The following is a 14,661-nucleotide window of genomic DNA, read 5'->3' as shown; positions in this document are numbered from 1 at the left end:
AACAGAGGTATTACAGTGCTGTAGGGCATCACTGTTTAAGGATGAATTCAATATTCTTGTCTAGTCAGCTATTACACCCAATGGGAGAATTTAGCTCTGAATCCAGCCTAAATATGACTGGATCCTCTCTCCTGCTTGGATAGTGGATGTGTTAGTTTTACCTCCAAGGAAGTTAGAGTAGAAATCAAAGACTGATTGTTCTATAATTGACCTATATTTTTAAAGCCTTACCCAGTCACCTGTAAAGGCCAAGAAGATGTTTCTGTCTTGCAGAAAAATAATCTGCCTTTTGAGGAAGGATAGGTCTTGCCATTATCAAAGTCAAATCCTCTCAAGCACTTGGTTGGCTGTAATTCTTACATATGCAGTATTAAACCAAGTGCAAACTTGGGATCACAGACAAATTTTTCCCCTCTTCTACTGACCTCAGTCAGATAGACATCTATAATGCAGGGTACAATCAGCTTCCTAGGGTCTCTTAAGAGTTTTATTTGATAAATTACATGTTACTGCCATATAAGACATTGGTGAAGTTGTTCTTGCATACCATACTCCTATAGACTGCTAAAGCACTGTCTTGATTTAATTTTTGCAATGGGATATTAAGCAATATTCTGTGGTTTGCGTCACGAGATGGCATGTGGAATGTATTACCTACAGACCCTTCGTTACCTAGATGATGCCTAAAGTCTCAAGTGGTCCCTTGCAATCTAGAGTCTCTGAAACAGTTGTAATGCTCCTAACAGCCCTCCAGTATAGCTGTGTCCAGGGTGAAAAAATCAACTTAAAAAAACCCTTAAAAAATCAACTTTAGACATGTTTAAAAACTCCATATTTTCACAGGGATTATGACACAAAATGAAATTAATCATCTTAATTTATGACCCAACACAACAATAGTATGTTTTGATTTGGTCACTGGTTTGGGTTTTTTAACCAACTCCTACTTCTGCTTTGAAGTTTTGGGAATGTGGCACGATGTAATACACACGACACTGGTGCAATAGCAGATGCGTCTATGATGTTTCAGAGCAACATATGCTGTTTTGTTTTTTTAGTGGACTATGCTGTGGAACAAGCTCACCAAGGGGTCTTCTTCAATCAAGGTCAATGCTGCACTGCAGGATCACGGATTTATGTGGAAGAATCAATCTATGAAGAATTTGTTAGAAGAAGTGTAGAACGTGCAAAGAGGAGAGTTGTGGGGAGTCCCTTTGACCCAACTACAGAACAAGGTCCACAGGTAAAGCAATAGTGCTTTGGCTCTGCAGCCCAGAAGATGCCTGCAAGCATTTATACTCTACTAGAACAGAGGTCAGTCAGTGCATCCTCACTCACAGGCCAGAGTAACTGACATGATAAACATTTTAAAGGTTAAAATTCTGAAGGAGTAGATAACCCATGCATCTCAGAAGTGTTTCTTAAGTTAAAAACTCTCATCTAAAATATCAGTAAGTTTGCCTCCCAGCTTTAACAGCAAGATTCTGATCTTTGGCCCTCAAGATACAGCTATAAACTGAGAAGCTCTCAAAAGTCTCTGTGGGCGCTTACTTTCAAAAATTGTCTACAACCATAACTGTACTTGTAGACCACTAGAGAGACAGGAATTCTAAGCAAAAGGTGGGCAGAATTAGAAGTAAGTCTTCAGAAAATGTTCCTACCACTAATAATCAGCTGGGCTTACACATTTTCAGGAAGTTAATGGACAAAAAATAATGATCTGCTTTGTTTGTGCTTGTAAACCAGATTGCTTAGAAAGAACGTAGGTTGAGCCGCATACATAAGGGGACACATCCTTAAGAAGACTAAACCCTAGGTTACAGTCAGCAGCTGTTTGTAGATCTTTGGCATCTCCAGCTCCAAGAGTAGTGAATACAAGCATCAGCCTACTCACTGGGACACGACTTGCCTAAAAAAGCAATTTTTACTTGATTGTCGAGTGCATGGTCTGCAAGTCAAACAGCTTCTTCTCTCTTTCAGATTGATAAAAAACAATACAACAAGATCTTGGAACTGATTCAAAGCGGCATTACTGAAGGAGCAAAACTTGAATGTGGGGGTAAAGGGCTAGGAAGAAAGGGCTTCTTCATTGAACCTACGGTGTTTTCCAATGTAACAGATGACATGCGGATTGCCAAGGAGGAGGTACTCACACACGGGCAAGATCATTTTAGAATGTCCTAAACATGATTTTTTTTCTTTTGTTTACTTCCCGAGACAAAAGCTTTAGAGTGAAAATTACCACTATATTTAAAAAAAAAAAAAAAGAGTAAAATCGTTTCAGACAGCATCATTTGGGTAAAGAACTTACTTTTTGTCACTGGCTGTAAAGTCTCAGACCTCAAAGAAAAGATAAGGGAAGAGTGGATGAGTTCCACTGAGGGAACTGCTTTGGGAAATTCATGTAGTTTTACAGACAGCTATTATCACTATTAAATGTTGCTGTGGGAATTTTTAAAGTGCAACAGGAGAGAGAAGATAATTAAAAAAGCAGAATAAAACTGAAATAAAATGCCTCTGAGTGGGCTGTTTTATTAATTAATGATTAATCTTTGTTGCAGATTTTTGGGCCTGTTCAAGAAATACTGAGATTTAAAACCATGGATGAAGTGATAGAGAGAGCCAACAATTCTGACTTTGGGCTGGTAGCTGCTGTCTTTACAAATGACATAAACAAGGCCCTGACCGTCTCTTCAGCAATGCAGGCTGGGACAGTCTGGTAAGGCAGAACTTATCACACTTCTTGCTCTTGGACATAACGAGTTTGACTCACCACCATTATGGCACCTCAGTTTTGCACCCTTGGTCTGAAAAATGTTTATCTAGACCATCCTAGTGGTGGGTCACTAACCAAGATATGGAACAGCTGTAGGGAGGTGGTGTGACTGCTCACTGTGAGTGAATGCTACTGAAAACTGGAAAGTGCCTTGTTTCCCATTAGCATGGCAGCCACACTGCTGAACGCCATTACTGAAAACAAATGCAGCAGAGTAAAAACGATCTTTCTGTGGAGCAGAGGGGTCCTGTGAGATTTCTGCTTAAGGCACAAAGACTGACATACTTTTTACATTAAGGAACTGAGGTGACACCTCTTCTCTCTAGTCCTCAGGAATAAGTAATGCCACTTCTAGAGTTTAATAGCTTGTGATTTGCTCCGTCAAGCCTAGGTAAACTAAAGATTGACAAGAAATCAGGGAGAAAAAGGACTAATTTAAATCTAACAGCTCTGTGTTATAAACCGGCACTGACGTTTGTCAGCAGATTAACAGTCCATTACGGAAGCAGCATCCAAGTGTTCGGTGCCCTCCTCCAGTCCTCACAGGCCAAATCCCATTCTCTTTAGGAATAAGGAGCAGAACATCGGTTTTGTGGCATAAACCCCTCATTTCTTTTCAACATGAGACAAGTTTGTTATTACTAGAGGTATACAGTGCCCTTAGCTCTACAAGTTTCAGCCTCTCCTTGAGTTGCCCAAAGGTCTCTCTGACAGCGCAGTTGGATTTAATGTCTCTTCCTGTTACAGGATAAATTGCTACAATGCCTTAAATGCCCAAAGTCCTTTTGGAGGATTCAAAATGTCTGGCAATGGGAGAGAGATGTAAGTATTACACTGCTGTCTTCTAAACTGTTTTCAGCTCTACAACTTAATAAACATTAGTGAATCCTTCCATGCAAATTAAAATCAGGAAATATTCCTATCTGAGGATCAGGGCATAATATAAGATGACTGATAATCCTTGCCAGTTCTAAGTGCAATTGATTTAGATGGTAAGACTATTTCTTTTCCTTTTTTTTTTTTATTTTTGGCATAGCAGAATAATTTATTGGAACTCCCTTCTTACTGTGAAAGGAACTGAAAATTTCTGAGTATTTTTCTGAACTTGTAAGCTGTGCTTTCTGAGAGTTTTTCTTAGCCGTATTAACCAGCACTTCTGCAGAAAGATTCTCCTTTTGGTACTGCTGTGTGCTTGTTCACTGGTTTAGCATACTCGTTTCAGAGTTGCTTTGCCATATATTTTGCCTCTCTCCTTTCTTTACTTTTCCCTACATTTATTAATATAGGTGCATCTGAATTTTATTAAAATGTTATCTATCTCTTCCAGATTTATAAACAAAGTTAGATGAAACCAGGCCTGGAGAAGGACAGACAAAAGTCTTTACATCCCTTTCAAAAAATCACCTTCCATTACAAAGCTTTCTGTCTTTTCTTATTCCATTTAGAACTAAGTGCCATATATTTTGAAATGGAGTTCCACACTCAAATACTGTCCCATGTACCTCATTTAAAGACTTACTAGTTTTTCATTCTCATTACAATCACAAGGAAGTTTAGCAATTGCATCAGCCTCAGACTGGTTACGCGCACAAAGGATTCAATTAATTTCTGTGCAGGAGGCATGTATACCAGATATGTCTCACCTCAGCTTTCAAAATAGCTTATGGCTAATGGCAAACTCAGCAGTAAAACTAAAGTAAGGTCAAACTCTTTAAAACTTTAAATATGTTGAAGTATACAACTTGATCTATAAAAAAAGCTCTACATAGTCTGAAATATTTTCCCTCATTAGGGAGTACTTTGAGTAACACATTCATACTATTCTCCACATTCATGAGTTATGAGGTGATCTCACACTGGCATAAATATGTCAGCTCATCTAACTCTTATCATTGTGAAAATATTCGAAAACTACTAAGCTCGATAGAGCACATGAGTAACTTGACACCCAAGAGTGACCCCACTGACTTCAGGGAGGTTAACCGTGCAAGCAAAATATTCACATGTTGGTATCATAGAGTTTTTGAAAGGGGGGGAAACCAGGCAGCACCCTAGCTCCCATGGAAAAATTTACGGTAGTTGATTTTTCCATCTACAGCTTTGAAAATATTCATCATGAACAATAAATGTTTGGAATGGCAATATCATCTCACAAAGATGCCTGAAAACCTACTGAAAAGTAATTATTCTACTCCTTTCAGAACCTCTTTGGTCAGATACCACCTTCTAATTCACCTCCTGCATTAATATCTGCATACTTTTTATGAAAATGCTAAGGTTTCTTAGATCTCTGTTTTTAAGGAATACATTTACAGCATAAATAATCTTGTCAGGTAATTACAGAGGGAAAAAAAAAAAAGAGAAGTGTCCATACATATGTGTGTCATTGCTAAGCTAATACTATGTCACAGCCAGATCATAACTGTGCCACTGTATTATCTGGGACTTGTTTTGTTCCTGCATTTGAATTCACTGATTTTTATCACACATGGGGAAAAAAATGAACATAAAAAGTTGAGACCTGCTATACTCATTTTACACTCCCACAAAATGTAGCAGGGTAGGTACATACCAGTAGAGAACCAGAACTCATGTATACAATACAACTGATTTCTGTTTACCTTAAGGCTACTTAGAATATTCTGGTATTCTTAAAGGAGTCTAAAAGAGGGATTTTTTTACATTTATACTTCTTTAAAGCTTCTTATCACTACCTGAGTGGTGTAAATTTTAACTCCTGTAGCTAAAAATCAGGTGACCCATCCCAGATACCCTCATGTGGCCGTTTTATATTACACTCCCCCAAAATTCTGGTCTCTGTCCAAACGTCTCCAAGGGGAGGAGGTGCCATTCAACTTCAGAACTATCCTTTAATGTCATAGAAATTATTATTGTCTGGATAGCTCTGAGATACAGCAGTGCATAGTTGCATTCCCAAAAAGAGGTGCAAGCAGGAGAACAGCTTAGAGTTACAATTCTTTATCTTTTTTCTCTTGGATTGAGGGAGGGAAGAGACTATGTAGTATTTCTTTTTGAAGAGCAATTTGTTCCCCTTGTCTCACACCTATACGAGCAAGGGATAGCATCATGCAAACCTGACCTGTGGGCTCCTTCCTTTTCACAGACACAACCCTTGTTCTCACCCTGATACCGAACTGCAACCCAGGACCACCCATAGTGGCCACAGAATGGGATGTTATTGCTCCCTATTTCCCTGTATTATGCTCTGGGGACAAGCAAGTCCTTTAATTGAACACACACTGGCTCTTCTGCTCTGAATGTCTGGAACAACCTATCTTCCTATCCAGCAAGAGCGACTTTTTAACTTTTGGAAAATAATTACCTTGGAATTCATCACAGTTGTTCACTTCCAAACTTTCAGCCAGAAAAAAAATGCGCAAGGCCCTGAAGCCTTGAGCTGAAGAAACAGACAATAAATGTATCTAATTTTGTTTGCCAGACCAAGATAAGAAACCAGCTGGCAGCTGGAACGTACATAAAGGCGCTGGATACTCTGTTGGCTAGGTTATCTATTGACTTGCACAAACATGTCCAACAGGTGCCCGGAGCCAAGCCGCAGCCCTATGGAATCAAACAGAAACCTTCACACAGAGACCCCTACCAGCATTAGTTATTGGGCTCCATGCAGCGCTCGGGGACAGCTTCTACTGAGTCATAAGGGAATGGTTCTGGGGCTCAGCTGGGTCAGATAAATAGCTGAACTTTTTGGTCATTCTTTGGAGACAAATCTACCACTGTCTACTGAAAGCTGGGGGTGGTGTGGTCCAAATTAATGGGAACCTTTCACGTGTTAAAAAATCTTTACTGATTTATTTCCTTGCATGTATATAGACTCTGGTAAATCTTAAAATGCCTACTGAATCATCAGTCTGAGTTAAAGATCGACCACTGTATCACATGTAAGGCTTACCAAGCCAAGCAGCACATCAGAAAATTTTCAAAACTGCAGATGGAGTCAAATGGGGTGGTAAATACTGATATTTCTGCCTGAATGAATTAACTTTCCAAGGAAGGTTTCAGGAGTTCCTCTCCCGATGTTACATTTTTTGTGAAATTTAAGGTGTAGAGGTAATAAGAAATAGTCTATGCAACACCAGGGGCTTTAATTGCTTTTAACAGTGGCCCTGACTCCATTGTGAAAGCAACACTTACTACAAGGAGGTTCTGAGAAATTCCCCTGAAATATTCTTTATGGTGCAGTCGGCATTAAATGCTGCACAAGGGGATTCAGAGGGAAGGCGGTGTCAAATAGTAAACATGCTAACATGATATGCCTGTCAGCACTTTTTAGATTTTAACATAAGTAAGGGAGCAGTATTGTGTGTGTTTTAGGGGTGGGGATAAGAATTTAACCAAGAAACAAATGTCTGTAAAAGCTTGTGCAAAAGAATCCTCGTATGAGTTCACATAGAAGAGATACTCTACTTCCAGACTTGGACTGTACCTGTGTTGAGGTGGGGACATTGTTTGCTTCACGTACACAGCATATTAGAACTCGAATAATGACTTGGCCACAACTCACTTCTCCATTACTCAACATATGCACAGCAAAATGCAAATACCTATACTTCAGAGAAGATAGGCATAACTTCCAAGAAGTCAAGCAACATCTGCTCTAAACCTCAGCAGAGTTGTCTAAGAGATGAGCCAGGCCTGAGCTGACTACAGTAACATCTACACAGCATGCAGAAACATCCATTTCTTAAGCATAATTTATCCAAAGCAAAACATGCACCCCTCAGAGCCACGTGTCAGATGACTGGGACCTAGTAAGTGGCCAGCTTCTAGTAACGTAGAGGATCTTATGTAAGATGCTGCACCAGCACAAAAAGAGGTCTTCTACGTAAATATTGTGGAAATCTGAGCAAACTGAACGCTCTTTCACAGTACATGCAAATGCTGATTTCTGCTGCTGGATATTTTGTCAGGGAGAAAAAGATCAGTGGGTTAGGAGTTAAGTTCACCTTTATCCAGGGTTGTGAGTAGTTCATTTTTCAGAGTACTCAGTTTGGATATTCTCTTTCTTGAGTGTAAATATAAGCAGTAATTTCAGTGGCCAGTGGTGTAGGTCTTGGTGTTCGGACATTTTCATGGCCTGGAAAGGACAGAGGACATCAATTCACTCCCAGCAGTTCCATCAACAGATAACGAGTATTTGTGGGTTTAATGCCATTCTCTATCTCCTATCAAATGCTGGAGCCACCCATTGTTTTTTGGACCCAAACCGAAACTTTTCTGAAAGATGGCATGAAAGGAAAACCTGTACAAAATCATAGTACAACAGAAACCTATGCTGAGAATTTTAGGTTATATCTTAACTTTATCAAGGAATCACTTTGCAGGTTTTTGCTCGATAAAGAATTAATGTCTGGTGTAAGCTGATGCTGCCATTTGTCTTTTAGGGGCGAATGTGGATTGAGAGAATATTCTGAAGTTAAAACTGTGACAATAAAGATCCCTCAGAAGAACTCCTAAAACAATGAAGGACCACGTTGTGCAGAAGAGCACATGATGCCACCCTCTCTATTCCTTATGGAGACCAGCACTCAGGAATAAAAAGTGTTACACGATATATATTTAAGAAATTAAGTTGCAACATATATACTCGGCACATAACTGTGTATGTAATGCAAACCAACTCTGCATGTTTTCATAAAACTCTCCTGAGAATCATTACATCTTTATAAACCAAAACATAACACGAGATAAAATTGCTATTGGGCATCATTTAATGACGGTTCTAGCTGTAACACTGTTAAATGCAAGTGCATGCACACACACACATTTATCTCTTCTTTAAACAAAAAAAAATAAGTCTTACTGCTTTCAAGTTGCCTTCTCAAACAGACCTGCCTTGTACTGACGTTTTAGTTTCAATCAGGGCTTTACAAGCCAGATTTTACCCAAAATGCTAGCAATGAACAACATAAAGAAGTATCATTGATGTTCTTAAAAAATAAAAGACTCTGAATGGCCAAAAACTGATATATTGGCAAATTTCCAATTAACATGCTCACATAAAGAGGTCAAACTGGGGAGGGAATCTAAGCGTTATATGGACAATGAAATTCAAATACTTAGCAGTGAGCTTTGGCTTTCCTGACCCACAGCAATTTGGTTTTCAAAGCTTATTTTCATATTTACTTTATGTCTTGCTATAGGCAAAAATCCTTCCTCACTTACAGGAAGGTGAAAAGTTTTACCTGCCTGCCAAAAGAGCATGGCCAGACAGGGTGGGAGGGTGTAAAGGAGAACAGGAACAGTTCCCAAGGCTTCACAGAATATATCAGCTTTCACTGTTTGTCTAGTTTTGTTGTTGTTACTGTTGTTTTCACACTTTTTCTAAACAAGTATATGCACACGCAGACTCCATTTATTTGTCTGCTATTGAACTGCCTGTGATTACACTGGGAATTATTAAGTATTTGTTAGAGCAGGAAGAACCCAGAAAAAGCCCACCTGACAAGAAATAAGCTTGACTTTATTTTCTTACTAACTGATGGCTTGCCATCCTCACCATGCTTGCAAGCCTCAGCTGAGCTTACTGGCTGGTACTGACTTTTCAATTATGTCTGTTCTTTTTTTGGCCCAGGACAAAAACATGAGCAAGTTCTTTTAGAAGTGAGGTGTTTAAAACCTGTCACATTATTACCTGCTGCCTACAGAATCTCTTTCGACTTCTAACTAACAAACTAAACACCATCTCTTTCTTTCCAGCTGTAGAGCTTATCAATTCCCCAGAGTTTTTTTAAAGAGGTTCCATTTTACATTTTAACTTAGAATTAAGAAAATTTATTTTAAAAGTACAGTAAATCATCTACACTGTGTAGCTACATTATCTGTAAGGTGTAAGGACAGAATTACTGCCTCAGGGGCAAGAGTTTTCCTAGCTGCAGAATCTATGCTATGAACTGTTGAAAACTCCAGACCTGATCAGCCAATCATTTCTGCACGTTGTTAACTTCCTTTACTCTCTGAGGAATTCCCCTTAGATTTGAAGTTGTGTGTGTCCTTAAACATACTGCTGGATCATGATGAGTATCCAGCACTTTGTAGTGTGGTAGCCCTCAATATTTGGTATTTCTAACTCATGTCAAACTGTATATGTGTTTTTAACGCAGTATCTATACATGATGTTATTCAGAAATGACAGTACATTCACGGACATGAAGATGAATTAAAATATTCCTGAGTTGTTAAATGCAAATGACATATACTTCTAATGTGGGGTGTGTCAGAGTGAAGAAAAAGAAAATACAGCAAATAAGAGATTAGTTATGTTTTAAACTGCAATATAAAACGTGAAAAAGGAGATTTTACTTCTTTTCTCCTATTCACTTAAAAAAGAAACTTCCTGTGCTAACAGCATTTACACCATTTACTCTTTTGTATTCTTTTTGTGTATTTTGTATGTCTGTGCTTTATTCCCAGTACATTCAGGTAAATAATATAGAGTTGCCATTTTTTTCAACCCTGTCACTGCAGCTCCATTTGATGTACATGGATTTGTGAAATTTTTTTAAATGTACCATCTGCATGGATCCAACAAAACATTTCTCCAGTCCCTGCAGCTTTTCGTTACAGTTTTTAATCATGTATATAGTTATATGTTATTAAAAAAGTAAAAGGATATTTTCTATGAAGTTTTTTCCATTAAAAAGGTTTAGAGAAAGACTTTAGACTGTGAGACTCCTTTATTGTTGACAGAGCTATAAAAATATTAAAAAAAATATTTTCTTAGCAAAAGATCTGCTCTCACAGTAGCTTTATTTTCATTTGCAAAAGTGAATGAAGTAAAAGGCCAATTACATTTTCTGGAATATTATTGCAGCTGTATGAAAAACACTTGTGAATTGCAGATCTAGGTCATAGCCAAAGTTCATCCTCACCCTCGTGGTCATAAAGTTTAGCTATTGGGGAAGGTCTGAAATCATCAGAACCAGTGGGGCACCCTCGCAAACTGCTGCATCACAGCTTGAGTTTTGGATAATGTTTTAAAAAATCATGATGCCTTTTCTTTCCCTAGCAGATGAGTCACAGAGATGACTAAATTCACACTCAGATCTTTTATGGAGTGATACTCTACTTGTCTTTAATTTCAAAATGCTGGAACAGGGAAAAAGGACAGACTCAATGTTACTTGACAGCCAGTAAAATTCACATGGCCAGGTACTATACGACTCTCCCTCAAGCAATCCCTTTAATTCAGGGTTACTTTCACTGCCAAGAACAGCATTCCTCTTTTGGAATGGTGCCTATTTAGATAAAGTAACTGCTCAGTTAATAAGGCCAAGCTACTTCATTGTACGGCGAGCGGTGGTTATACCTCAGTGTCACAGAATAATGCCGTTGGTTTAATCGACACTACAGGCAATCATATAAAGTAACTTAACTAAAACAGATGGGATAAAAGAGAATAAAACTTAGTAATAGGAGTGAAACTGCATTCTCAAAAAGGAGTGCCATTCCCGAAAGTCTGGGATATCAGGAATATATTAAGCAGAGTTTCATTTCTATTTTACTAGTGGCATGGACAACACTGTCATGGGACTGTGAGTAGACAATTAGCACCTTCCATATTTCCTGTCTCTCTGACCTGTTGGCAACCTGTCTCACCACTCTAAGCACTCACACAGCCACAAGCAATGGAGTGGTTTTCTGAAAGAAAAATGAAGGAAGGAAGGTTGTTCTGGAACCCATCGAAAACAAGGGGTGTGGTCATCTAATGAAATGAGCCAAGTTCAGTCAATAGTAAATAAGCATTCTATGGAGCCCCAGCCGGTGAAAGCGAAGGTATCACTAAATGTGTGTACAGGTGTAGTAAAGGGAGAGATTGGCAATAATTGCGCGTTTCTTCTGGGAAAAGGATGCGGAGAAAGGCAAAAAGAATTTCAGTTCTATGGCCTTCGGACAGAGCGATGGACATTGATACTACTTGAACAGTATTCGCACATCTATCGGTGCCCCGTTACAAAGAACGCTCTTTCTGTTGCCAGAGAGGCCAGGATGAAAAAGCTGGCCTTGCACGTGCAGAGGCACTGTGTTACAGTGCCCTCTTATTTCTCAGTTCTGTCCTGGAAGAAAGAGAACCCATAACAACACTGAATTCAGGGCACCAGTTCAGCTAGAGAGGAAGTCAGAGACGAGCAATATGCTGTACTGTTTGGTTACGGCTCTCCGCACGGTCACACCTAGAGCTCTGGAGGCCTGCTTTTGAAACCACCTTACGTTTGCATCTGTACATCTCCATTTACTGCATGCTAAGTCCATCAACACAGGAAGTTATTTTTCTCATAACAACTTCATACCACAATGACTGATATTCACAGTGCTGTATCTATCAGGAAGCTGGAAAAGCCTCTGTGGCTATTAGATGCCATCAGCATTCCTAACCCATTCAGACTTCTCTCAGCACGGTAGACTACGACTGCATAAAACATATCTTTCTTCCTCATCCTCATTAAACACATAGTTGATTAATTCTTTCTGTATCTTCACTGTATTTTCTGTGTCCATTGGCAGCACACAGGTATCAGGGAACTATGTGGGTCTCTGCCAGAAAGCTCAGGACTTCTGAAGCAAAGTGGGGACTTTAGCACGAAGTTGGGCCATTTATAAGGGTAGATAAGGCTGATGAGAGAGTAGTGGTATAATTTCATGTGACTAAAGTGTGGCTAGAACACGCTACTACTAGGGCTTGGGGTCCCACTTTCCTCTTCCACACAGCACAATGTGGAATGCTGGCATGCTGGTTTCAATAAGCACTTGCCTAATTTTTCTCAGAGGACCGGAACTGACACACTGGAATTCAAGGTTAACACAAGCAACAGATTATTACAGCTGGCTGCAGTACAAGTTCAGTCATTTTCGTGGTGAAGAGCAGGTTAAGCCGTCTGTGTAGCCACAGCTGCTACACTGGGGTAGTGCTCAGCGCCAAGCGGTTATCTAAGATTGAGGCCCAGAGGCTGCGCACACACCTACGACAGAGAATCTGTCCCAAAGACTGCGAGCGCAGGCACGACAGTGACTTGCCTCTTGGTACAACTGGGCTAAGTTACCAGAGCTGCTGCATTAGGTCCCTAATCCCCTTAGCTTATCAGAGAGGGAGAAAAAGCACATCTACATGCCCCTGGTTTTTAAGAATGGTTAATTCTAAAACAGTTCAGCCAGCTGAGCTTAAATCCTGAACCCTCACTAGAAGCCAACCTCATCCCCATAGCACAGGTACTCCAGAGCCCAGCCGCACAGCAAAGACCACAACTATCTTTTTCTGATATCAACAAATTTAAATCCACTCGACACTACTGAAAAGAGGGACTGCACCCATTATCCACTGCTTCTCTATGGTGAGCATTTGCACTGTTAACTTTTCGTGGGTTTATCCGATGAGTTTCATCAAACAACAGAAGCTGTCCTGTACTGTGCACAGCACATACCCTTTTGGCTACGCCTGCAGTGCCAGCAAGCACTCCAGGGAACATTACTTCATCTGATTTCAAGCGACATTGATAAACACAATATGGAAGGCCCTTGCCATCAGCAGTAATGCCCCAAAGTCTCCAATGCTCAGGAAGGCTGGGACATCTGCTGGGACAATTTGCCTTAGGGATCGATGAAGTCTACATTACTGGTATGTTCCCCAGTGCATTATTGTAACCATTCCTTGTTACATTTGTCATTTAATCCTAGCATCTAACATCAAATCCTGCAACTCCAGGCTGGTTTTGGGGTGGTTTTATCTGCCTGGAGTCTCTTGACAAGACCTGCTAAAAAACCTGAACTGTGCAACCACAACAGCAACGGGCTGTAAAAAAAGCTCCAGCTGCAGAGGTTGCCAAGGAGGCTGTGCACACAGCAGGCTGAAGGAACCCAAAAGGGTGCTTGTGAAATGTTTGTGCTGCTGGCAGGCAGCACATTGCCAGGACAGATCACACATCATGCATTTGCACATCAAATGAAGCTGCACTGGTCTGAGAGCATGGGAAAGGCCTGTCTTGAACGGCATGTGTCCTGCTTCCTAAACATGTATATTTTACACTTTACACTTGGTTATTGGCCAGATTGAAAGTACCGCAAGTTCCCCAAAGCTTGTCATTTTGCCTTTGAAGTAGAACTGTTTGGATAATGTTTCCTTTGGCAATTTATCTATGTAACAAAGCAGGAACTTAGCTGCATTGGCCTCTCAACAATCCAGCACTAGCTTTTGTTGAAGTATTCATGCATTCGTGTATAGCACTCACACACAATTTGATCATTTTTCATGACCTTGCTTCGCCCCTCTCCTTCTCCCTTATGGTTCCTCATGATGAGGTTGGTGCAACTTGCACTAATATTAACTTGCTTCATTTGGGTTTTTTTCTCTGCTCTTTATATGCCTGGCTGAGTTCCCATTTCCTACAGCACCTAAATTAGCAAGACATTTGTGTGCAGCTCACTCCTGCTGTCAAACAAAAAGGAAATGTGCTTGCACAGCTTCCCTGGCAAAAAGGCTCCAGCTCATGGTCCACTGGTTTTCTCAGACTCTCCTGAGACCACAAGATGGGACATATGGCAGCATCTCTTGTGAAGTTTCTGCTTTCTATTGGTTAAAAAACTCTCCCATAGTCCTAGACATTTGACATCCAATCTCCACAGGCCTGGCAAGAGAGGCTTCATTTTAGTTTTTAACTTTGAACTTCACGAACACTCAGGTTTCTGGGAAGGATGTTGAATGGAAAGGTATTCCTCACTCCCACTGAGAAGCTGCAGATTAGGGACAACAGCTAAAGAATTTCCCTTGCATCTGATGGTCCTGCCACTAATCAGAAGTCCCAGCTTGTTCATTCACTGCAAGAGCGTGGCTCTCACTTACAGCTGACTAGTGA

The 14,661-nt window shown here is 40.1% G+C and overlaps 1 protein-coding gene across 2 annotated transcripts in view; it reads left to right on the top strand.

The window, feature by feature from the left end:
* ALDH1A2 (aldehyde dehydrogenase 1 family member A2) overlaps nucleotides 1-8,272 on the top strand; it is a 54,973-nt gene extending 46,701 nt beyond the window's left edge. For both annotated transcript variants that reach the window (XM_009979378.2, XM_009979377.2), the window contains 5 exons: nucleotides 1,059-1,243; nucleotides 1,981-2,145; nucleotides 2,562-2,719; nucleotides 3,524-3,598; nucleotides 8,200-8,272. In XM_009979378.2, the coding sequence (XP_009977680.1) occupies nucleotides 1,059-1,243; nucleotides 1,981-2,145; nucleotides 2,562-2,719; nucleotides 3,524-3,598; nucleotides 8,200-8,272 (656 nt within the window). The remainder of the gene's footprint in view (nucleotides 1-1,058; nucleotides 1,244-1,980; nucleotides 2,146-2,561; nucleotides 2,720-3,523; nucleotides 3,599-8,199) is intronic.
* Nucleotides 8,273-14,661: the final 6,389 nt, after the last annotated feature.

Source organism: Tauraco erythrolophus, chromosome 14 (assembly GCF_009769465.1).
Source record: "Tauraco erythrolophus isolate bTauEry1 chromosome 14, bTauEry1.pri, whole genome shotgun sequence".
NCBI classification, from domain to species: Eukaryota; Metazoa; Chordata; class Aves; order Musophagiformes; family Musophagidae; genus Tauraco; species Tauraco erythrolophus.
The sequence above is the reverse complement of the archived record's forward strand: the minus strand, read 5'-3'. Positions and strand labels throughout refer to the sequence as shown.